The following is a 23,198-nucleotide window of genomic DNA, read 5'->3' on the forward strand; positions in this document are numbered from 1 at the left end:
TTAATTATTATGCAATTTAGGAAAAAAAGATTTCTTTAAACATGCTGTAGATTGAGAAGAGTATTTGTTATATTTGCAAAATGGGATGAACTTGCAAGTTTTTTCCCCTTTTTTTTCCCCTCCCAAAAGAAGTCTGTGTCCTTGAACATAAAATGCAAATAATCCCTGTGCTGTTAATTATCGACAAGTTGTCCCATTTGCAACCTAAGGAAATAAAGTAACAGATATCCCCATACACTAACAAAAGATTACTAATTAACAGGCATTGCTTGAGAAAGGTATAAAAGAATTACAGCATGATTTTCAATATTCTCCCCCCCCACCATTGCCAACAACAAAATAGCAACCATGAAGTGGGTGGTATCAATTTCTTTAATTTTCCTACTAAATTTTTCTGAATCCAGAACAATGCATAGAAATGCATATGGAATTGGTAAGATATTTTGTGTTTTCTTTTTTGTCTTTTCTCTATATCAAAGTTCTTAAATTTGCATTTATTCATTTGTCCTGATTTATTTATATTTACTGTTCCACACGGAGGAAAAATATTTAATGGTGAATATCTTTAAATGAATGATAAACTTGTGACTTTACAAGAGGTTTACAAAATCATGGGGTGCTTAACATTATCTATGAATGGCTTATATAGTTAACATTGAATTAATGTTTTGTATATTATTTATTTAATTAGTATACATATTAACTTTGAAATATGTGTATCTATATTATATCTCTATCTAGCTCTATATATGTGTCTATAATCCTGTTCCTCTACCTACAAAACCCCCTCAGACTGGTAAAATAAGTAACATCTTTGTTCTTTACTTCCGAAAAATGGACCATTATTTGACTAAAGAAGAAACGGTGTGACTGGGATATAAATTGGCAAGCGAACTGTGGTGTAATCATGTTCAAAAGGAGGACTGAAATGTATTTTTGTTTTAAAGATTTTATTTATTTGACAGAGAGAGACACAGTGAAAGAGGGAACACAAGCAGGGGGAGTGGGAGAGGGAGAAGCAGGCTTCCCGCTGAGCAGGGAGCCCGATGTGGGGCTCGATCCCAGGACCCTGGGATCATGACCTGAGCCAAAGGCAAACGCTTAACGACTGAGCCACCCAGGCGCCCCTGAAATGTATTTTTAATCCTCTGATTTCCAAGCTAATTAGAACGTCGCAGTACAGGGGGAAACCAAACAATTGGATTTTAGTGCTAGCTCTACCATAAATTATTCTCGTTAACTTAGCTATTCCTTAGTCTCCTAGTTTTCTCAAATACAAAATTAAGGTATTTGGAGAGATGCTCCTTAATGTCTTCTCAGTTGTATGGTTCCAAAATTGTATAGTTCTAACTTAAACACAAACATTTCTGTGTAACAATGTCCATTTTCCTGGTGCAGTTGCCATTTCTCATGGAGTTTATTTTGCTTTTCAGCTTCCATTTTGGATTCTTCCCAATGTTCTGCAGAGATGAATTTAGTTGACCTGTAAGTTTTGCTCATATAAATGCACTTCAAATATGAAGCAATGATAATTTTAGTGGGGAAATTCAATGAAGTTGGATAGCTCTATGAGTTCTGGAAAGTACAAAAGCGAATTGAAGACGTTTCTTTTATTGGATATCAAATTGATATTGAAGAGGTTGAACTGTTGGCCCATGCCTTAGATATTAACCTCTAGATTCCTTGAAACTCCATGGGAAAAACCAAATCAGATTTTAGAAACTCAAGATTAGTATCAAATCAGTGGTGACCACCATCTATAAAGGTAGGAATTTCCCACATCAATACTGATAGATTGATATTACAATATGCTCTATTCTGAATGCTATGTAAATCCTAGTAGCAGATAATAGAAGTAAAACATTCTACTTTCTGTTGTTTGTAGAGAGTGTTTTTCTTTTGAGTGCTGTCCATTCCACACTCCTGAAGTTTTTAATAAGGAATTTAAAGTAGTATGTTAGTGCTACTACTTGCACCCAGAAACCTGTTAAAACAATTCTTTGGGTCAATCCATGAGCACTGTCTTGGATCAGATCTTGATCACGCTGGGAGTCAATACAGGTAGAGGTTTAATGACCAATTCTTTGCTTAAATTTAAAAGGAACTATAGAAGATAGACGCCCTCAGTTATAGCTACACTGCAGTGGGTAGGTGACCACAAAAGCAGGAACCACTCTTATGGGAAATCCACTCTGATTTTTTAATAGATATATGTATATTTTAGGGGGAGGGGCAAAAAGACTGACATTTCTTTCTGGATGACTAGAACCTAATTTCACATACATTTTTAGCAAAAGTCACCCCTTAAACAGGTCACATAACAGAAAACCAAAACAAACAAAAACTACTCTTGAGCAAAAGCAGTTTGACATGTCTGTTCCTTAAGCATTCATATGTATTTTTGTTTCAGAGCTACCATATTTTTTGCTCAGTTTGTTCAAGAAGCCACTTACAAAGAAGTAAGCAAAATGGTGAAAGATACGCTGACTGTAATTGAAAAATCCACTGGCAGTGTGCATCCTGTAGAGTGTTTAGAAAACCAGGTGAGTGAATGATGATAGTAACAATAATAACAATAATAATAATAATATCCCACTGTGATATTTGACCAAAGTTTAGCAGGCAGAAGAGCAGACACAGGGAAGGCATGAGAAATACATTTAAATATTTGAAGAGCTGTTGCATGAAAGAGGAACTGGGTTAACTCTGAATTGCTGAGGAGGGCGGAAAAGAGTGGGTGCCTGTTGTAAAGAGACAATATAAGCACGGTGACTAAGAGCTAAGGTTCTGAAATTCGAGTATCTGGGTGACCATGAACATGTTACTTAACTTCTCTGAGATTTAGTTGCCTTACCTATAAAATAAGGAATAATAATAGCTTCCATTTCAGGGTTGTCATTAAGATAGATATAATAATAGTAATAGAAGGTACTTTTTATTAATCACACAATGTGACAGGCATTATTCTAGAGAGTGTTACATACCCATTGATAATAAAAATATTTTATGACCTAGAGCATAGCACTGATGAATCAGGTGGATGTCCAGCGAGCCAGGAGACCCTTGCTGGGCTCACTGGTAGAATATCCGCTTTGCCTACAAATATAAATTTATTAAATATTTACAATAAATGCTATTCTTCCAGTTGAGGAAGCTGAGGCACAGAGAGGTAACTTTTTTAAGGGAGCCCAGAATCAGGATTTAAACTAGGCCATCAGGCTCCAAAAGTACCACCTTAAGCGGCTTTGCTGCACTCTACACGATAGTGAATGTGAGGAACACAGCATGTACGGAGGATTGCCAGGATTAGCAAACAAGCCATAACCAACTATGAAACTCACTTAAATTTGAATTTCAGTTAAACAATGAATAGTTTTTTTAGTATATCTTAATGTAGAAGGTCAAAAAATCATTTATTGTTTATCTTATCTCAATGGAGAACACTAGGAACTTTATAATGATTAGAGTGACCCAGTTATGGAATGAAAGGCCCAAAGAATCTTCTGTCATGGTGGAATTGATGAATGGCCAAAAGTTATTATATCTGGAATATTGTAGAGGAGATGCCCTTTTAAAGATATAAAATATTTTCCAACTCTGAAATTGATGATTTAATTAAACTCCCTGTTTGGCATCTTTATTTTTGGCTTGTCTTGCTAATCTAACAGCATATATAAAAGAAGCAAAATACATTCTGTATTGCAATTTTATGTCCAATGCGAGGTTCACAATAATGTTATAGGTTGATGATTTATCATTGTAAACTAAAAGGCATGATTTTTATGTGGATTGGGATTTGAAAGTCTTACTTAAAATTTCTAGGGTTTCCTAAATTTTAGCAGTTATAAAAGCTAAATAAAACTTCCCTGAGAAAAATGAAGCCTGTATTTCTCAGAGGCATTCTTTAGACTACTGGTGTCATCATCTGATTTTGGTAAAATTAAGGCAACAAAAAAAGTGGTTTATGTATTTTTTAAATAGCTTCTAGACATCATGGAGCCAAACTGCTGATAATATAAAAGGGAAAAATAAAATATTTCAAATATTTTTGGGGGGAAATAAAATATTGCCTGGCCTTTTTCCTTTTAAGATAAAGTAATTTTGTCTAATAGTCATGTGTATTTCTCAAGGTTGGAAACCAAAATTCCATTTCCAAAAAGGCATGAAAGAAAGCTCTCATAGGCTGAAATTAAATATATTGGGATTTGTATAGGGAATTGTTTTTTTTTTTTTTTTTTTTTTAAGATTTTATTTATTTATTTGACAGAGAGAGAGCAAGAGAGGGAACACAAGCAGGGGGAGTGGGAGAGGGAGAAGCAGGCTTCCCGCTGAGCAGGGAGCCCGATGCGGGGCTCGATCCCAGGACCCTGGGATCATGACCTGAGCCGAAGGCAGACGCTTAACGACTGAGCCACCCAGGTGCCCCTAGGGAATTGTTTTTTAATCTGTAGTTCTGATTTTGGATATTAGAAAACTTCTCATGTGTTTTACAGAATTTCAAAGTAAACTTAGTTGTCTTTCATTAAAAGCAAATCTTTCTTGGGGCGCCTGGGTGGCTCAGTGGGTTAAGCGTCTGCCTTCAGCTCAGGTCATGATCCCAGGGTCCTTTGATGGAGCCTGCTTGGGCTCCCTGCTCAGTGGGGAGCCTGCTTTTTCTTCTCCCTAGGCTCCTCCCCCAAGTCATGCTCTCTCTCTCTCACTCGCCCACTCTCTCTCTCAAATGAATACATTTAAAAAACATACAAACAAACAATCAAAAAATCCAAATCTTTCTTATAGCTATCTATCTTTCTGGAAGAAATTTGCCATGAGAAGGAAATTTCTGAAAAGTACGGACTTTCAGATTGCTGCAGCCAAAGTGAAGAGGAAAGACATAACTGTTTACTAGCACACAAAAAGGCTGCTCCAGCATCGATCCCACCCTTCCAAGTTCCAGAACCTGTCACCAGTTGTAAAGCATATGAAGAAAACAGGGATATGTTCATGAACAGGTAAAGATCCAATTTAAAGGTAAATTAAAACTCCCGTAGGAGAGCAGTATCAAGCAGAATCTAGTATTACTGCAATTTAGGGATATACTCTAAAATGTGGAGAAGTGGCAATAATGTTGCACCTGCTGAGGTCCTGCCCTGGGAAATTAGGTGAGCCATTTTGAGTGCAACTCTGTTTCCACAGCATGAGTGGTAGATGTGGTACAGACCACACACCAGACCCACCAGTTTTTCCCTTAGTCTCTTGAGATGTACATTCCCCCCCCCTTTTAATCTTTCCATTTTAGCTTGCCTAAGAATATTTTAGTACCACGCAAAGTGATTCCTTCTGGAGTCAAATATTTGGTGTTTCATGTTCACCAAAATGCCTGGAAATAAAAAAATTTTAGAGCTCCAGGAAGGTTTAAGGCTAGCAATTACCGAGCACTTAGGATGTTGTAGGACCATGTGTTCTTGCACGTCTGCTTGGGTTAATGCTCATGACCTGCCTTTGAAGTCTATTGTCCTTTTTCCTGTCATTCTTCCTCCCATTTTGCAGATGAGGAAACTGAGGTTTAGAAGGTTAAGATAATTCACACTGCGGGCTGAGGGCACAGTGCTTGTACATTCCCAAGCAGGGACTTGAACTCATGTTCTCCATTGGGGAGTCCTATATCTGACTCTCCATCACGTCTGTCTTGCATGCTGCTCTCTTGCACGCCTGAGCCAGAGAAATAGAGAGCCTGCCCTTAGACCATCTCTGCTATGGAGACTGTCAAGGAGGATGATTCCATTCTGTACTGATGAAGAAAAAAAAAAAAACAACTCCACCTTCCTGTCTTACTTAGTGGAGGTCTGGATTTACTGACTCCCCAAGCATGTCTGAATGTGCTTATTGAAAAGGACACCTTGATAAGAATCATATTCAGCATTTCTGCCTATTTGGTTCTCATAATAAAATATGGTATTGGTGGTCAGGTTGTTTCTCGCCCTGGGGATCTCTAGTAAGTAAAATTTTTCTCAGCATGTGGAAAAAAATGTGGCTGTTTTCTGACTCTTTAAGCAAATTCCAGAGTCCAGTTCTAGTAGTAGTCCTATTTTTATATGTTTGCAAATCTTACAGGTCCTTTTCATTTCATAGGTACATCTATGAGATAGCAAGAAGGCACCCTTTTCTGTATGCACCCACGATTCTTTCTTTGGCTGCCCACTATAGCAAAATAATTCCACATTGCTGCAAAGCTGAAAATGCAGTTGAATGCTTCCAAACAAAGGTATTCTATTTGTATAGATATCTGAACTAATACTTTAATCTAACTATGACTCATTAAAACCAAACAAAGTTAAAAATGGAAATATGCTTTGCATGCAGAATACCATGTTCAGAATTGAGCATATTTCAGCAGTCTGATATTCTTTGGGCTAAAACAGCCAGACTTGCTGCTTTGTATTCATTCCTTTGGTCAATAATTATTATAAGACTAAGGACGGGAGATTGGGGGGGGGGAGATGAAAGAAGACAGGGTATGGGTGATAACATAAGCGAAAGAGAGGGGACTAAGAGGTGAAAGAAGATGGGGTAGAAGGAGCAGGAGGAGAAAAGGAGGTACAGAAGGAGAGAGAGGAGAAAAAGAAAACAAACACTTTAAGCTCATTATTTCTTTTGGTCCTTAGAACAAATTTGAGGTGTAAACATCATTATCTAACAAAAGGAAACTTCGGTTTAGAGAAGTGAGTAGCTTTCTTAGGTTTGGAGAGCTAGAATAACATCCACAAGTAATCACTTGCCACCAGAAGTCCTACAAGAAAAACTTCCTAAGAACTGTGACTATTCCCAGAACAGGCTGTGACAATCTTTTTTTGTGATAAAGCAAACGTTTAAGAAATTATCAGGTTTCAATTTGTTTAAAAGTACAGTTGTTTACTCATTATCCCAAGTAAGAAAGTTATAACGTTCTTGTTTTGAGGTATTTTAAATAAATCTGTCTGGCTTCGATGTATATAAACTAATCTAAAAGAAAGAAAGAATGGATAAAGTTCTGTACAAATGTATCACATCTATAATTTTAGTAAAATTTTTTATGGTTTGATGTTTTACCTGTATTGGTTGTTTTTCTAAATATTAGCGCCTGTAAAGGAAAATACATCCTTTCCTGACAACTTGTTTCTTCTGTATCTAGACAGCATTGATTATAAAAGAATTAAGAGACAGCAGTTTGTTAAATCAACATATATGTGCAGTAATGAAAAATTTTGGACCCCGAACCTTCCGAGCCATGTAAGTTTAAGCTGTATCTAGGGAAGAAGGTGAGATCTGCAAAACTACCATTTTGCCGTTTGAGCTCATTTTTCTCATTGTCACTGTTGTAAAGAATGAAGGTTCCTTTGATGAGAGCTGATGCGATTAGGATCATGAAATCCCAGGATTGGAAGGAAGCTAACTGATAGTCTGCTGCTTAACACTTTTTAAAGCCTACTTAATTTACCTCTGTCTCATATTCTATCTTTGTTGTTAGGATAAAGAGGAATACAAAAAACCCCCAGACAGTTAATCATCTAGCTCAACCTCTTCATTTTTACATGTGAATAAACTGAGACCCAGAGAGATGAAAGCCATTTATGCAGGACCACACTGCGAGTCAGCAGAGCCCAGTTTTCTAGGTCTTGATCAGGATTTATTTTCCTTACTGTCTGCTAGGTCAGTGATCTTGAATTGTCTGTCTCCTGACAGCTGAGACTTGGACATCAGATGTAAAAATCAGACTTACCAATGGTTGAAGGCTGCGCTACACGGCATGGCTGCCGCTAGCCCCGTGCAGCTCCTGAGCGTTTGAAATCTGCCTGATGTGAATGAGGAACTGTGCTCCAGGTGGAAAAGACATACTAGATTTTACAGACTTAGTATGAAAAAGAGAACGTGTAATATCTTCTTAATAGGTTTTTATGTTAATTGCATATTGAAATAACTTCTTTAAAGAATTTTTTAATTCGCCTGTAGTTGACACACAAAGTTACATTAGTGTCAGGTGCACAACGTAGTGATTCAACTTCTCTCTACCTTACGCTGTGCTCACCACAAATGTAGCTACCATCTGTCACCACACAACACTGTTACACTATCGTTGACTATCCTCTACTGTGCCTTTTATTCCCATGACTTATTCATTCCCTAAGTGGAAGCCTGTATCTCCCACTCGCCTTCCCCCATGTTGCTCAGGTTCATGCTCATACCCCTTTCCTCTGGCAACCATCAGTTTGTTCTCTGTGTTTAGAGGTCTGATTCTGTTTTCTGTTGGGCTACTCATTTGTTTTATTTTTTAGCTTCCACAGAAGAAGGAAATCATATGTTGAAATGGTATTATTTTTGATATATTGGGATCAACAAATATTATTAAGATGGATTTAACTGTTTCTTTTTTACCTTTTGATGTGGCTACTAGAAAATTTGAAACTACGTCACTGGTTTGAAGTGCTCTTCAACTTTTATGATGAGACGTTTCTAGTCGAGGAAAGTATCTGAGATGCTAATGGAAGACTATTAAGTCCATGCATTCACAGTTTATTTATTTGTTTGCTTGGTAAATTACACATTTAAACATACTATACACAGTGGAGATCTAGGATAAGGTTTGTAGTTATGGAGTTAGTTCCAAGACTGCCTGAAATTTTTCTTGGAATAGGTCAGATGTTGCTTTAACTACCTTCCAACTCTACTGGAAACATAGATTGACTCATGAATTACTAACAAAATATGAATTAAAATATTATTATAATGACTGTATTTATCATTTACTATCCATAAGTGATTACACTTAAATGTTATACATTCATAAAGAAAATCTACCCTTATCAGAAGCAGCAACACCACCAGTTGCTCTAGGGAGTAGAGCCTTCATCTAGACATCTCTTAAAATTTAAGGAAATATGTAGAAGTCACACGACTTTTTCCTTCTTACTTCCCTTTTGGGCCACACACTATGTGGCTTGGCGTGCTGACACGTCTGGATGTTTAGTCTGCTCTACTCTCTTGTCTCACTTCGTTGATTTGCACATAGACACCCCTTCCTGTAGTCCCACAAGTGTTTTTTTCTCCCAAGTAAAAAATGATTGTTATTCTCATGGAATTTTCTCTTTCTTAATTGTGTGTCCTTTTAATTTTTTCCTGCCCACTCACTAAGGTGATTCCAAACACCCAGCATCATAGATGAGCAGCGAAAAGACAGATTTCATCCCAATTCACAGGAAAGCTGTCAAAGACAAATAAATCATGTCCAAACTACTTGTGGGGACAGGTCAATTTAGAAAGCCACTGCGTTGAAAGATTGGGCTGGAACATACTGGACTTAGAATGCTTTTCCTTTTCTTTTGGGACAGCAGGAACACTTCATTCAGTTCTTTCTCTTTGGAGCAGCAACTACACTAATACTCTAAGTATTATTTAATGTTGGTAGATAACCAGGATTGACTTCTATTTCTTTCCCTCCTTTAGAACGGTTACAAAACTGAGTCAGAAGTTTTCCAAAGCTAATTTTACTGAAATTCAGAAACTGGTCCTGGATGTGGCCCACATACATGAGGAATGTTGTAGAGGAAATGTGCTGGAATGTCTGCAGGATGGGGTAAAGAGTCTTGCCTCCTGACATAATTCCACTAACTTCTCTTTCTTTTGCTCTCATTCTAAATGGGAGAAGGCTGTTTGAGTTGGTCACAGGGTAGGGTAACTAGTTGGCTGAGGAAAGTCACAGACTTCTTGATAGTGAAACTGAAACCATCTTCTGTTGATCCTACCTTTCACTTAAGAGATGTTCTCCTCTCATGAGACTAGTGCCCCGTTCATTCATTCTTTCTTCTGAAGGAGATTGTAAATTCCACATAGTATCTTGGTGGGGGAGGGACAGACTCTTTTAACAAATTTGTTTTTCCATCCATTTATTATTTCATTTGACAAATATATATCGAATACTTTCTGTGTGCTAGACACTGTGAAGGACACTTGTTATGAAGGCACAAGCTAAGCTCAGGGAATTTATAGTCTGATAGAGATGAGACGCTCGGGGACTGTCTTCTGTTTACTGTTAATCTCCAAAGGCTGACAGCAGGATGCCTGGCACACAGAAGGGGCTCTATCATATAGAGATATCTATTATATGAATACAGCAAAATAGCACAAGAAACAACAAAAATAACACAAGAAACTGTTCTACAAGGTACAAAGCTAACCGCGCCAAAGAGAGGTGTGGATATTGGGCTCTAGGAGAATTAAAAACCAAAACCCCAAAACCCCCAACACAGAATCCTCAAGCATGCCATAGTTGGTCACCATTTAAGCAGCGTGGCATTGGTCTCTTTTGGGCCAACCTTAGGCTTCTTTGATACTGTACCAGAGGCCCGTCTATCCCCAAATTACTCCCTCTCCAGTCCCTGGTGAGACACCTTCTTCTCCAAGAAGGTTTAAAATTTTTGCTCTTAGATATTCAAATGGCTCGAAAATCTGGGCTTGAACATGGTTTCCAAAAGATCGAACGTGAGGATAAAATGCTTATTTCAGCCGGTCCCTCCGCAGTTTGGCTGAAAGAGTCCTGGAAGGCAGCCGGAAGCTGAGGCTGGAAGAGGCCTGGGCGGCACGGTCTCTGAGCACGGGCAGAGATCCTGGTGCGAGGAGCCCGGGAAGATTCCCAAAGACAGATTTCCGATTTCACCTATTTTTCCTTTTAAAAGTTTTTACCTGCATAGTAGGCACCATAATAAGAACTATTTTGTTTTGTTTTTTTTTTTGAAGTTAGTTTTCTTGGTTTTAATTGACAATTTTACTAATTTCTATAGGCACTTAAAAAATTATTTTTCCATTTTTGGAGCTCATAATCACCCTTTTCCTTTAAAATGGCAAAATTAATTTCAGTATGGTATGTAAATTGATTTTAATGGCTGAATAATGCTTTCTAATTGTCCCTATTGAGAATGCATAGCATTTTTGGTCCCGTGACGGGAATATGTAAGCTCGGCTTCATTCTGGCCACTTAGATGAGCTGCCATTTCATTATCTATAGCCTGCCCTCTGGAGGTCACAGTGGGTCACTGCAGATTGTTCTGTTAACAATGGAGCAGAAAGTTTGCTCTCCGTATTAGGACGTCAACAGCAAAGGTCCAGTAGCAAATTTCAGTAGTAATAGAAAGATATATACCAATGTGCATGTCATTTGGCTTGGAGCGTATATTTCTCTCTTGTTTTAAAAATCTTCCCAATACAATAAAATAGGTTTTAGTTGACAGCTATGAAAGGAAGAATTGAACAAACAGGGGTAGGTGAAAAGGAGTGAGGAAAGGCAGACTAGGGAGAAAGCACTAAAATGGGAGACAAAGTAAAATGCCTTCTTTCTATTCCTTCCTTAGTTCTTTGCTCCCCCCCCTTTTCTCCCTTCTACCCTTCCTCCCACCCTTCAATCCTCCCTCCCTCCCTTCCTTCCTAGAATTGGCCCTGAGGTCCCGCATTAAAGAATAAACCTTTAAAACTTATACTTCATTTTTCCTATTACAGGAAAAAATTATGTCTTACATATGTTCTCAACAAGATATTCTGTCAAGCAAAATAGCAGAATGCTGCAAATTGCCCATACTTGAACTGGGTCAATGCATAATTCATGCAGAAAATGATGACAAACCTGAAGGCTTATCTCCAAATCTAAATAGGTTTTTAGGAGAAAGAGATTTCAACCAATTTTCTTCAAGGGAAAAAGATCTTTTCATGGCAAGGTAACACACTCGGTAAATGTATGTTCACATAAGTAAAGATTAGGATGTAGCTGACAGCTTTGTGTGGCTGACATGGGGAATGATAGCTATGGTTTTTGAGCTCAGCATGTGAGGGTGATACTAGAATGTAGAGTCAAAATATATTAAGCAGGTGAGTAGGGAATAAGGAAATGGGATCTATCTTACACTGATGGGACTTTCACTATATTAACTGAAGTTATATTTTATTTTGTATCAATTTCTCTGGGATCAGAAGCATTGTCATCTTTGTATGGCTTACTCATATAAAGACCACCACTGAGCTTCCAAATAAGATCCGAGTATTTTGTGATAAGAAGGGCTCATGGTTAAGAACGTGCTTTTTCATTGTGCATGTTTTAAGAACTTTCTCCCAAAGTATAACTCAATAGATAATGGTAGATAGAAGGGCTTTTATTAGAACAGTTTATTTGCTATTTATTTAATGTACGTTTTATTTTTGTAAGAAAATCAAAACATATGTTGAGTCACTTGCAGTATAGTAGTTAATTGTATCGACATAATTGATAGCACATGTTCTCATTCTATTTGCCTTTAAGGGAAGCAAGCAGTCAAGTTAATACATTGCCCGTTATTGTACAGTGTCCTATGGACACCATCAGAGGAGAGATTTTTGCAACTCTTAGGATATTATGCCTAATGATCTCCAAGAGTCTTTATACATTTAAGAGTCTGGTTCTAATGTAAGAATGAAAATAATGGCCCGATTTTCTTTTTAATATTCCCTAAGGATATCACTTTATCGTTGCTTTCAGATTGGACATTCACACATCATTTGCTAAATAAAATTACGCACACAAGAACAAAGTCCAGATTGAAAAAACCTGCATTGACAATTTATTGGTGGCAGAACTAAATATGACTTACTTCTATAACTTGGAAATACAGTTAGTAAATCCAAGAATTATCTTTAAATTCACCCACCCACACATCCAACGCTAATTGCTTAACAGAAACAGTTCTTCACTTAGAAAGGTTCTTTGCAGTAGAAATCTTCTCAGCTGAGAATGGTCTTCCCCCAGATCTTTATGTAGCTTCCTTCACCCAGGTTCTGTTCCAAAAGAGCAGTCCAAAGAGACATTTCTTAACCAATGCTGTCAATCAGGAGTCACTTTTCCCCTTCTGTTGTATCTTCTCTTCACTGATTATCACCACCTGAATTTGATGACCTATTTCTTGCTTATTCAATTCTGTATGCTTTATTTATTCAATAATGTATGCTTTTGAGAAGTCAGGCATTTTATCTTATACATTATTGAATCCTTACTGCTTAGAGAAATGCTTGCATAGAGTCGGCACTGGAAAAACATTTGTTGAATGAATGACTGTGAAGCTCATAATTGAAAAACCCAGGTGAAGAGTGCAGAAGAAAACAAAACACCATTTAAAACAGTTGGAGGGATTGTTATTTGTATTAGTTTTACCATGCATATAGTTCAAGTCATAATTTGATTTCCAGGTTTATGTATTTGAATTTTAACTTCTACATGCCATATAACCCAGGTATATATTGTCTCTTAATTCCAATAACATGATATTTTTTCACACATATTCCAGATTTACTTATGAATATTCGAGAAGACATACGAAACTTGCTGTCCCAGTTGTTCTAAGAGTCGCTAAAGGATACCAGGAGTTATTGGAGAAGTGCTCCCAGTCTGAAAACCGTCTTGAATGCCAGGATAAAGGGGTAATTTGCTCTAGCTTTAGGGACAGTCTGAAAACCTGCATGGATATTACCCATTAAAAATACTGGTTTTTTTTGAGAGCATCTAGTTATTAACTAGTAGCTAACGAGTTATATCTATGGAGTAGTCATCTAGACATTAAGTAGTTATTAACTAGTAGTCAACAACTAGTGGCCTACTTTAGAAGTAAAAATGTTAACCAAAAGTTCCTTGACACACAGAATAAAAATAATATTCATTGTTGAACAGTTCCAGAAAAGCAGGAATTTATACAGAAAGAACTGTAGTCCTTTATCCAAAGATTGAATTCTGTGTGATTCATAAAATTTTAATCTCCCCAAAGTCCATTTGTTTTAATTCTCACAATTCACACTTTATTATCCTTAGTATTAAAAAACCTCTAAAATTGTTTTTTCTAAGATTGGTGTCATAATAGAATAACATATTATTGATCAATTTTTACAAAGTTTTGTGTTCAGGGAGAGAAAAAAGTATGTAATAATGCTTGTATTTTCAGGAAGAAGAATTAGAGAAATACATCCAAGAAAGCCAAGCATTGGCAAAACGAAGCTGTGGCCTCTTCCAGAAGCTAGGAGAATATTACTTACAAAATGCGTATGTTTTTTGTTTTTTTGCGTATGTTTTTTTAACAGTATTTTTAGTGATTTAAAATGATGAAATGGTGAGGGGAAATAGCAACCTAAATTAGTCACCCAACACTACTCTAATTTCAGCCCCTATTTCAGATCGGAAATCGGTGTAATCTGATCACCCAGTTTCCCTTGGGAGAAGGTGGGGATCCCCATTTCCCTCTTTAGGGAGGAGGAAGAATGATTTGTGAAGGTCTGATCTTTGGTACTGGCTTTGGGTTCCCCAAATTGTGCAGATTTTTGCAGAAAAGCTATTTATTCTGTTGCAGTCTGTCATCGTCAAAACATGGAATAGATCAAAATTACAATCAGTGAAGCTTTGAGGTTGGGAATAGAAGTCAGCCTATCATCCAGCGTTTGTTTTCCCATTGTGATATGTTGATAGAATAGAAGTACGGGGGTGGTTGTTAGAGTAAATGCATCTCGAAAGGTGGTCCCAGTGCCGTGTGGATAAAGCAAATGAGCTGACCTCATGGCTTCTGATACCAAAAGAGGGTCTTTGAGGAGTGAGGAGTCCCAAAACTCACAAATGACTCAGGATTTGGTGAAAAATGTTTCTTCCAGGTTCCTTGTTGCGTACACAAAGAAGGCCCCTCAGCTGACCCCACCTGAGCTGATGGCCTTCACCAGGAAGATGGCAACCGCAGCAGCTACTTGTTGCCAACTCAGTGAGGACAAACAGTTGGCCTGTGGCGAGGGAGCGGTGAGTGTTTTGTTTAGTCCCATTGTTTCTGCCCCGTGTGGCTTGAAATAGTCTCATGATTCCCACCTAGGGCAAATGGTAAAAACCACTGTGGAGATGGCTTTACCAGGCTTGTTCAACTCGTTACAGTTGGAGAGGGCATGAACTCAGCTCAGAAAAGTTGGCATGTGGCTAGGCCGCCTGTCCTTCTAGAATGGCTGGTGGGAGTGGGGCCGGGGTATCCAGCACTGTCTGAGCAAGATTTATGGACGGGAAAGATATAACAACCAACAAGTCGTTCAATTCAAGATTTCTTCTTTTTGTTCACTATATACTTTATTGTTAAAAAGAAGAAGAAAAAGAAAACCAAGGAGTGAGCCTACTGGACTTCAAACTCCCCTACACCTTGAGGCCCTGCTTCTCACCAGCCACCTTTCCTAAACCAACATGGAGACCATCACTTCACCCTAATAACAACATAGCAATTCTTCAGGATTATTCTAAAGACCCACACTGCACTTCTTTTAAAAAATGTATTCTCTCATTGAACGATTATACTACTCCCTTTTGAAATGCCCCATTATCATCTTCATTTTATAGATAGAGAAAATGAAGCTCAAAGAAGTTATGTTAGGACCAATGTCTCCCAGGTAGGAAATGATGGGGCTGATATTTGAATGTATATGCACCTCTTCCCGGAGCCCAAGCTCCAGCACCCAAGGCCATACCTTCTTCAGAATTTCCTTGCTTGTCTCACACACCTCCACTGCTGCTATTATCCCCCTGCATCTAGTTCACCCATGTATCTGAGTTACGCCATTGTGCACCCATGAGCACTGCTTTGGTCTAATGGATGCAGTGAAAAAAATGTGCATTGAGTTAAAAAAATAGAAAGCTTCACTTCTGAGAGATGAAAATTAGTCATTTTATTTTCAGCCATACTTACGTATTTACCTTTTGTAGTATAATCTTATTATATTAGGGACATTTTCCCCCTTTAACAAGGCAAAGAGTATAGAGCAGGGTAAGTCCTTCTGAATAATAACATGACTTTCTAGTTAGTAATGCCAGTCATCTTTATTTTCTAATGTCACTAGCATCACACGTAAGATTATAGTCTGAATTTTCTTTCATTATTTTTTCCCTTAAAATCACAATTGTGAACAAAGTTGTACATTTATTGTTGCCCTTATCCTCTTTTTCCTTTTTCTGATACTGAGGACTTATTTGCTAGCTAGTCATCGTGTCTTGGAATTTTCCACCAAAAGTTAGGAGTGAAAGGATTCCTGTGATTCAGAATCATCTTCATCATTTATTGAATTCCACGCATTGAGAGGCTGCAGGGACACAGGACTTCATAACAGATCAGAAGTGTAGGTTCTGGAAGCCTCCTGCCCACGTCCTCATCCCACTTTCACCACTTGTTAGTAGCGTCACTCTGGAAAGCGAGTTATTTCTCTAGGCTTCAGCTTTTTCATCTGACATTTGGGAATAAGAATTGTTACCACCCACACTGTCTTAAATGAGGTAATCCTTGTAACTCATTCAGCACTGGCCTGATACACAATATACACACAAAACATGTTGACCCTTATTACAAGTTATTGCTAGGTGTTTAAGAAATATCTCTGACATGTGGAAGGTAGGAGGATTCTACATTAGGAGAGCCTTAAAAGACACCTCCCCCACACACACATTTTGGCCTTCTTTCTTTTCTTCTTTATTTTTAAGGTTTATTTATTTATTTTAGGGGGTGGGGAGGCGCAGAGGGAGAGAGAATCTCCAGCAGACTCTGAGCTGAGCACAGAGCCGCAGATGGGCTGATCCCAGATTCTAAGGTCATAACCTGAGCCGAAATCAAGAGTCAGACACGTAACCGACTGAACCACCCAGTGCCCCAGCCTTACTTCTTTTCAATTAGGATTATATATTAGCTGTATGCATGCATGTGTGCATGTATGTATGTATATGAATGCGTTAGGCTTGTGCTATTCTTACCTTCAGAAAGCGATTCTCTGGATCTGCAAAATAAAATAGAAAGCTCAGCTAGGTATACGTAAGAAATTTAAGCCATGTATTGATTTCCTAGGTCAGGGCAGATAATTTTTTCCCCTTTGGAAGTAGGTGTGTAAGTGGAAGTGTATTTCAAATAGCTGACAGAACTAGCTGAAAGGACTATCTTCAACATTACCTATGGAAAATCTGCCACTAAATGGTGAGGTTTATCCCAAACAAATGGGTAAAAAAGAATCTGCAATGTGGCAACACATGACCCTACACAGGTAGCAAATTTTTCTGTAATATTTATAAATTACTGGGCATCAAAAATCGCAACGATTCTCTGGAAACCTGAATCAACTTAGTGGCTAATGTTGAGTTGCTTTGCTGTCTTCTTTCTCATTCTCCTAACCAGGCTGACCTTATTATTGGACAATTATGCATCAGGCACGAGGAGACTCCTGTAAACCCTGGTGTTGGTCAGTGCTGCACTTCTTCATACGCCAACAGGAGGCCGTGTTTCAGCAGCTTAGTGGTGGATGAAACATATACCCCTTCACCCTTCTCTTCTGACAAGTTCATCTTCCATAAGGATCTGTGCCAAGCTCAGGGTGTAGCACTGCAAAGAATGAAGCAACAGTAAGAAATTGTCATTTGTTAGCATGGAGAAGACTAACAACAATAAATAGTAGTTGAGATTTCTGCCTTACACACCCAACAATCTTGGGCTCATTAGGAGAAATTATTGCCCCAAAGCACTGAAAGTGGCTTTTAAAATAGTTTTGTCTCAGTGTCTTCACAGCCTCCTTGGAACATAGGTCTGGAAAAATTCACAAGGGCAGACGATTTTTTGTTTGTAAAAATAGTCTCCATTGTGACTATTGTTGTGATATGTGTTGGGACTGAGGGAAAGTGGGCAATCTATTTTGGAGAATTGGGATATGTCTTGGCAGTAAGTTTGGGTATTTCCATTCCAAAACACTGGAAAAACACCATTGAACCTTTTTTCACACTGTTTACTTTTTGAAGAGAATAACCATAATATTTGATTCAACCATGAAGTATGGGTGTTATGAGATAGAATGCACATTTCATTTCATTGTATGAGGCATCCTGTAATGGGGTGATGGTAATCCAAGTCAATGGAACTTATGTTCTCCAAATTCCCATGCATTTTAATAGCCACTTGCTTTGGAAATGGTCTTCCTTCATTTCAGAAAACCTGTTCTTCCCTTTTCCGTTGTCACAATCCGTGTCATGTCCTGAGGTACAGTAAGAATGCTGCCTCCTCTGACAGGTCTTCTTCCCTATTCCCCGGTCAACATCAATTCCCATATGAAAGTGTTGCTAACTGAGTAGCACAGATGATTGGTGGAGCCAGTGCTCAGGTAAGGGTGTGATAATTATGGACGGCAGGAGTTTGGAAATCTGGGCCTTTGAGTATGGATAGGATGTACTCTAGAGTGGAGAACTGGAAAGGATATTCCAGGTAAGTAAGAAAAAGACCGTGTCTTACCACACGTAAGCACGGTGGAACTATAAAATCATGTTTCAGCTATAATCTGCACAAATCCAGACCAGTAGAACACCTGTCTGTTTCTAGCCTCAGTCTTTCTGATGAAGGCATTGGACAGAGTAGGGGTTGTAAGTCTGGTGATGGGTTGATGGAGTAAGGTTTGGGGGCAGAGGGTTGAGAGGGCCCTAAAAATTCTCCACTAGGAAGGCTTTAGAAAAATACCTTTGCATAACAGATTTCTCTTTTATTTTGTTTAAATTATAGGTTTCTCATTAACCTTGTGAAGCAAAAGCCACAAATAACAGAAGAACAACTTGAGGCTGTCATTGCAGATTTCTCTGGTCTACTGGAAAAGTGCTGCCAAGGCCAAGAGCAGGAAGCCTGCTTTGAGGAAGAGGTACGTGCAGCTCATTTTCACATTCGAAATCCTTGGGAGGGCATTTCCTGTAATGCATAATGAAAAGAATTTTCCACTAATCTATAACTTGAAAATAATGCCAGAGAGATTTAAATTAATTTAGAAATAGATTAAGGGATTTTATGATATTTAAGAAATAATCCCAATTTTCTCACTAAATATTAGGAAGAAGCATAATTTTCAAATATGTTAAGAGAATTAGTAAGTTTGATTTATTTCCTGGTAGAGTAAACTATAAAGTGAATATGTAATTAATTGAAGATAATTTAGACAGTTTCTGGCCTAAAGACTGATCAATTCAGCTAAATGGATTAAGAGGATTTAATAGCAAATTAATTGTGCAAACAAGATATTGGGGGAATATTTATTAAAAATATTTTTAAACTCATTTAGGAGCATACCTTGGTATTCCAACAGACTAGTAATTAGGAATTATCTTAATCTTATTATTTAGCAATTTTAACTGGATTTATAATTGGCTACATTTAGTAAGCCTTTAGTTTATGTTACTAGATATATTTGAATATAGCATCATTATAATTTTATTTATTTATTTTAAAAAATATTTTATTTATTTATTTGAGAGAGAGAGAGAGAGCACAAGCAAAGGGAGTGGCAGAGGGAGAAGCAGGCTCCCCATGAACAGGGAGCCCGATGTGGGGCTCGATCCCAGGACCCTGAGATCATGACCCGAACCGAAGGCAGACGCTTAACCGACTGAGCCACCCAGGCGCCACGCATCATTATAATTTTGAAAGATATCCTGTAATTCTGCCTTTTTGTCAAGTGTACACTTACCAGTATATGTCTGTGTTTTTAGTAGAAGAGGGTGGGACACCGATAACCAAATCAGATAAAACAAAACTGATAACATAGGTTTGATGCAAACCATTTCTGATATATATGCTACAAAAAGAAAAATGTCCCTTGATGAGAGAAGACATTCATTTAGATATAGAGACCATTAGCACACAGTGGTTATACTTTCTCTGCAAACCTTCCAGTTGCTATGACTGACATGTGGAGGGAGGTGAGGGGTGTGGTGACGATTGGTCACAATCTGGAGATTGGCATAGGAAGAACACACTATCTATACTGTAGGGGTGAGTGGATTTTTTTTTCTCTGACTTCCATTGTCCCAGCTTGTTGGCATCAGAGATGTACTTGAATTCACCCCTAGATAGTGGAGAGTTCACTGTGTAACTGACACAGTCATCCATGTCTTCGTCGGCTGATTCTTATTTGTTTATATTTTTCAGGGTCCAAAACTGATTGCAAAGACTCGTGCTGCTTTGGGAGTTTAAATTACTTCAGGTAACAAAAATTCAGACAAGGATAAATATAATGATCATTCTCCCAAAGTACTGATCCATAGTGAAATATGTCCTGAGACCTACCATTAAATTCTTTCTTTTCTTAAGATTTTATTTTTATTCACTTGACATAGAGAGAGGGAACACAAGCAGGGGGAGTGGGAGAGGGAGAAGCAGGCTCCCCGCAGAGCAGGGAGCCCGATGCGGGGCTCAATCCCAGGACGCTGGGATCATGACCTGAGCCGAAGGCAGACGCTTAACCAACTGAGCCACCCAGATGCCCCCATTAAATTCTTTTCTTAAAAAATAAATGCAATGCAGCAGAAAGTTTATTTTAAAAACACTGGAACAAAGTTGTGTCCACCATGGTAAATCAGTGACTCAACAACCTCAAAATTCTCTTAGGTTATTTCTTTTTAGGTTATTTCTAAGGTTTCAGCAAATGCCATCAGAAGACCTTCCCTTCTACTTAGTATTTCCCTGATGTAAAATAATAGAACCAGTTACCTTCTGCACCCATTCACTGAATCGGTACTTAGTATATTTTTGTTCTTATTACAGGGGGAAGAAAAGAAGACAAAATAAGTCTTTATGGTTTGGTGTGAATCTTTTCCTTTAATTGTAACTGAGATAGTGCTTTTTGTGAATTAATGAAATGATGAAGACTTTAATGTGAGATTTCTCTATCATATAAATAAAGTATCTCCAATTTTTTCCTTTTTACCTAGCCTGCTTCTTTATGAAAGTTTATAGATGACCTTTAAAAATAGTTATGTATACCATTGTCTGAAGCAGATTCTGATAAAAAAACATTGGGTCTTGGTTGTTATAGGAGATTAAAGCCACTCAAGGATGGATTTACAACCCTAAAGACTAGATGCCTTGGTGCACTAAAAAGATGTTCAAGTTAAGCACTGTGATGCCAGGGCACTTTGCTCATTAAATGACCACTTATATATTCGAACAGATACACTGGAGATGAAAAAAGAAATTATTATGCTTTTATGGGATCCATCAAGAATGATACTACTCAAAATTTAACATCTTTTTTTCTCCATCTTGTTCAGTTCTTTATTCACAGACATTTTAAAATATAAGTAAGGGTTTATTGTAGTTGTTTTGATTAAATATTAATATATTTAGCCATTGACTTTTCTTAGTTCACAAGTGTTTATTGAGCACTCACTGGGTACAAGTTCCCGTTCTGGGTGTGGTCACTGTCCTCCAGGTGCTCCAGTAGAGAAGAAAGCAACTAATAGCAATGCAATGAGATTATGGTCACCATAGAGGTAGCAACAAATTGTGGAGCAAATCAGTGGGTAGATGAGGCCAGCTCTGCCTGGGGAAAGGTTCACACTGAAAGAGACAGACTTTTAAGAAGAACCTTGGAAGATGAGTGGGCATTCGTCAGTTCACGTAAAGGAGAAGTCCAATTCATTAGAGAGGAAAACATAGCCTATGACAAAACACAATAAATTGTTTTAGGGCAGTACTAGGTGGGTAGGAAGGATATAGATCTAGAAGATGAAGCAAGATACATAAACTGTAGGATTGAGAAGATTCTCATAAGTTTTATTCCAAAGGGTTTGGACAATATCTTATAAGTAACAGGGATCAAAGTGATATCTAAGCAGAGAAGAGTGACCATGGTTAGTTTTTAGGAAGATAACTCATGAGATATGGAGGATGGGGAGTATGTGCGGGGGCGGGGGGGGGGAAGAAGAGGGGCAAGGTCAGCAAGTGGTACAAAAAGATTAGCCCATCAATAGGGAGGCTGTTTATCCTTTTAGTTCTAAATAGAAATCTAAAAATTACATTCATGCTTTGGCCTCTGCTCCAGGAGAAAACAATTGCTCCAGACCAACAAAATGAGCTTTCAGATCTAACTCAATTGCTTAGTACTTGATATTCTTCTTTCAGTTCTATTGTCACATCTGTGGACCTTGTCTGATTTTGGTGTAGTTCTAAAAGGTATTAACTCAGAGATCACAATAAGGCAAGGTAGAATTCAGTATAAAAGCTTTAAACAGGAAAAATTTTTTTTATTATTAAGAGGAAAGTTCAATGAAGATAAAACTGTTAGGAAAATTTATGAGCCAAATGACATTTCACTGACATATATAAAGAAAGAAAATGATTGGAAACACGAGGACAAAGTATCACAAACACAAGAGTAAACTGGAAATTTTAGAGCATTTCTACTTCTTTGGAAAAACAAGTTGGGTAAACCATAAAGTAGAAAAGTGCATAGTAAAGGTTACGATGATTTCCATGCTGCAAAATGCAGTGGTCAATTCTCAGTCCTTACCTGATTTCTCGCAGCACAATTTGACACATTTGATCACTCCTTTCTCCTTGAAACATTCACCTACTTGGCATCTGCATTTTCTTCCAATCTTATTGGCTGTGTCTCCTCGGTCTTCACTGCATTTTCTGCAACTCTTTGACCTATAAATGTTGGAGTGTCCCAGAGCAACTCTTCCTGAATCTAAACTCGCTCCCTAGGCGATCTCATCTAGACTTAGTGTATTAATACCATCTAGAGGTTGACAACACATATTTTTATCTCCACCCTGGATTTCTTCCTTTCTTTCCAGGCTCCTGTGTCACTTTCTCCCTGACATCTTCATGTTGATAATGCAGAGACAACTCAAACATAACACATTCCAAACTGGACTCCATCCTGTCCCAAACTTGTGTCTCCCTTTGTCTTGTCCATCCTTCTTTTTGCTCCAGCCAGAAGTCTTAGAGTCATCTATGATTTCTTTTTCCATATCACCCCTACATTCAACCTATGAGCAAAGCCTGTTGGTTCTACCTTCAGAGTATATCTGGAATTTGACTCTTTCTCCATACCCTTAGTACCAGTCACAATAATACCACACATGGATTCTTGCAATATCTTCCTAATTGGTCTCCCCTCAAGTACCCTTGACCAACCCCCAGCTCTGGTCTCAACATGGTAATTGAAATGATCCTTTACACCTAAGTACATTATACCACTTTTCCGCTTAAAACCTCTAATGTTTCCCATCTCACTCAGAGTAAAATGAAAAGTCTGTCCACTGACCCTACATGATGATACCTTTTTGTCCTCTTCTCTTTCCCCTTTTCCATTGGATCTTTTTGCTCAGGCACAATGGTTGGTTCTTTGCTGTTCTTCAAGTTACCAAT

At 38.0% G+C, this 23,198-nt stretch overlaps 1 protein-coding gene across 1 annotated transcript; it reads left to right on the forward strand.

The window, feature by feature from the left end:
* The first annotated feature begins 348 nt into the window (after positions 1-348).
* Positions 349-20,716, forward strand: AFP (alpha fetoprotein). The gene is made up of 15 exons (XM_036078037.2): positions 349-433; positions 1,434-1,485; positions 2,411-2,543; positions 4,780-4,991; positions 6,112-6,244; positions 7,151-7,248; positions 9,460-9,589; positions 11,506-11,720; positions 13,317-13,449; positions 13,965-14,062; positions 14,662-14,800; positions 17,193-17,416; positions 18,558-18,690; positions 19,971-20,025; positions 20,586-20,716. Exons 1-14 carry the CDS (start codon positions 349-351, stop codon positions 20,013-20,015), a joined length of 1,830 nt encoding a protein of 609 aa, XP_035933930.1. The 3' UTR covers positions 20,016-20,025; positions 20,586-20,716.
* The last annotated feature ends 2,482 nt before the right edge of the window (positions 20,717-23,198 follow it).

This window comes from Halichoerus grypus, chromosome 3 (genome assembly GCF_964656455.1).
Source record: "Halichoerus grypus chromosome 3, mHalGry1.hap1.1, whole genome shotgun sequence".
Classification (NCBI taxonomy): domain Eukaryota; kingdom Metazoa; phylum Chordata; class Mammalia; order Carnivora; family Phocidae; genus Halichoerus; species Halichoerus grypus.

Bases quoted from the DNA above. Each gene is read 5' to 3' on its own strand.
- AFP (XM_036078037.2), top strand. From the start codon at position 349: ATGAAGTGGGTGGTATCAATTTCTTTAATTTTCCTACTAAATTTTTCT. The intron at 434-1,433 runs GTAAGATATTTT...TTTGCTTTTCAG, and splicing joins TAGAAATGCATATGGAATTG to CTTCCATTTTGGATTCTTCC. The intron at 2,544-4,779 runs GTGAGTGAATGA...TCTTTCTTATAG, and splicing joins TAGAGTGTTTAGAAAACCAG to CTATCTATCTTTCTGGAAGA.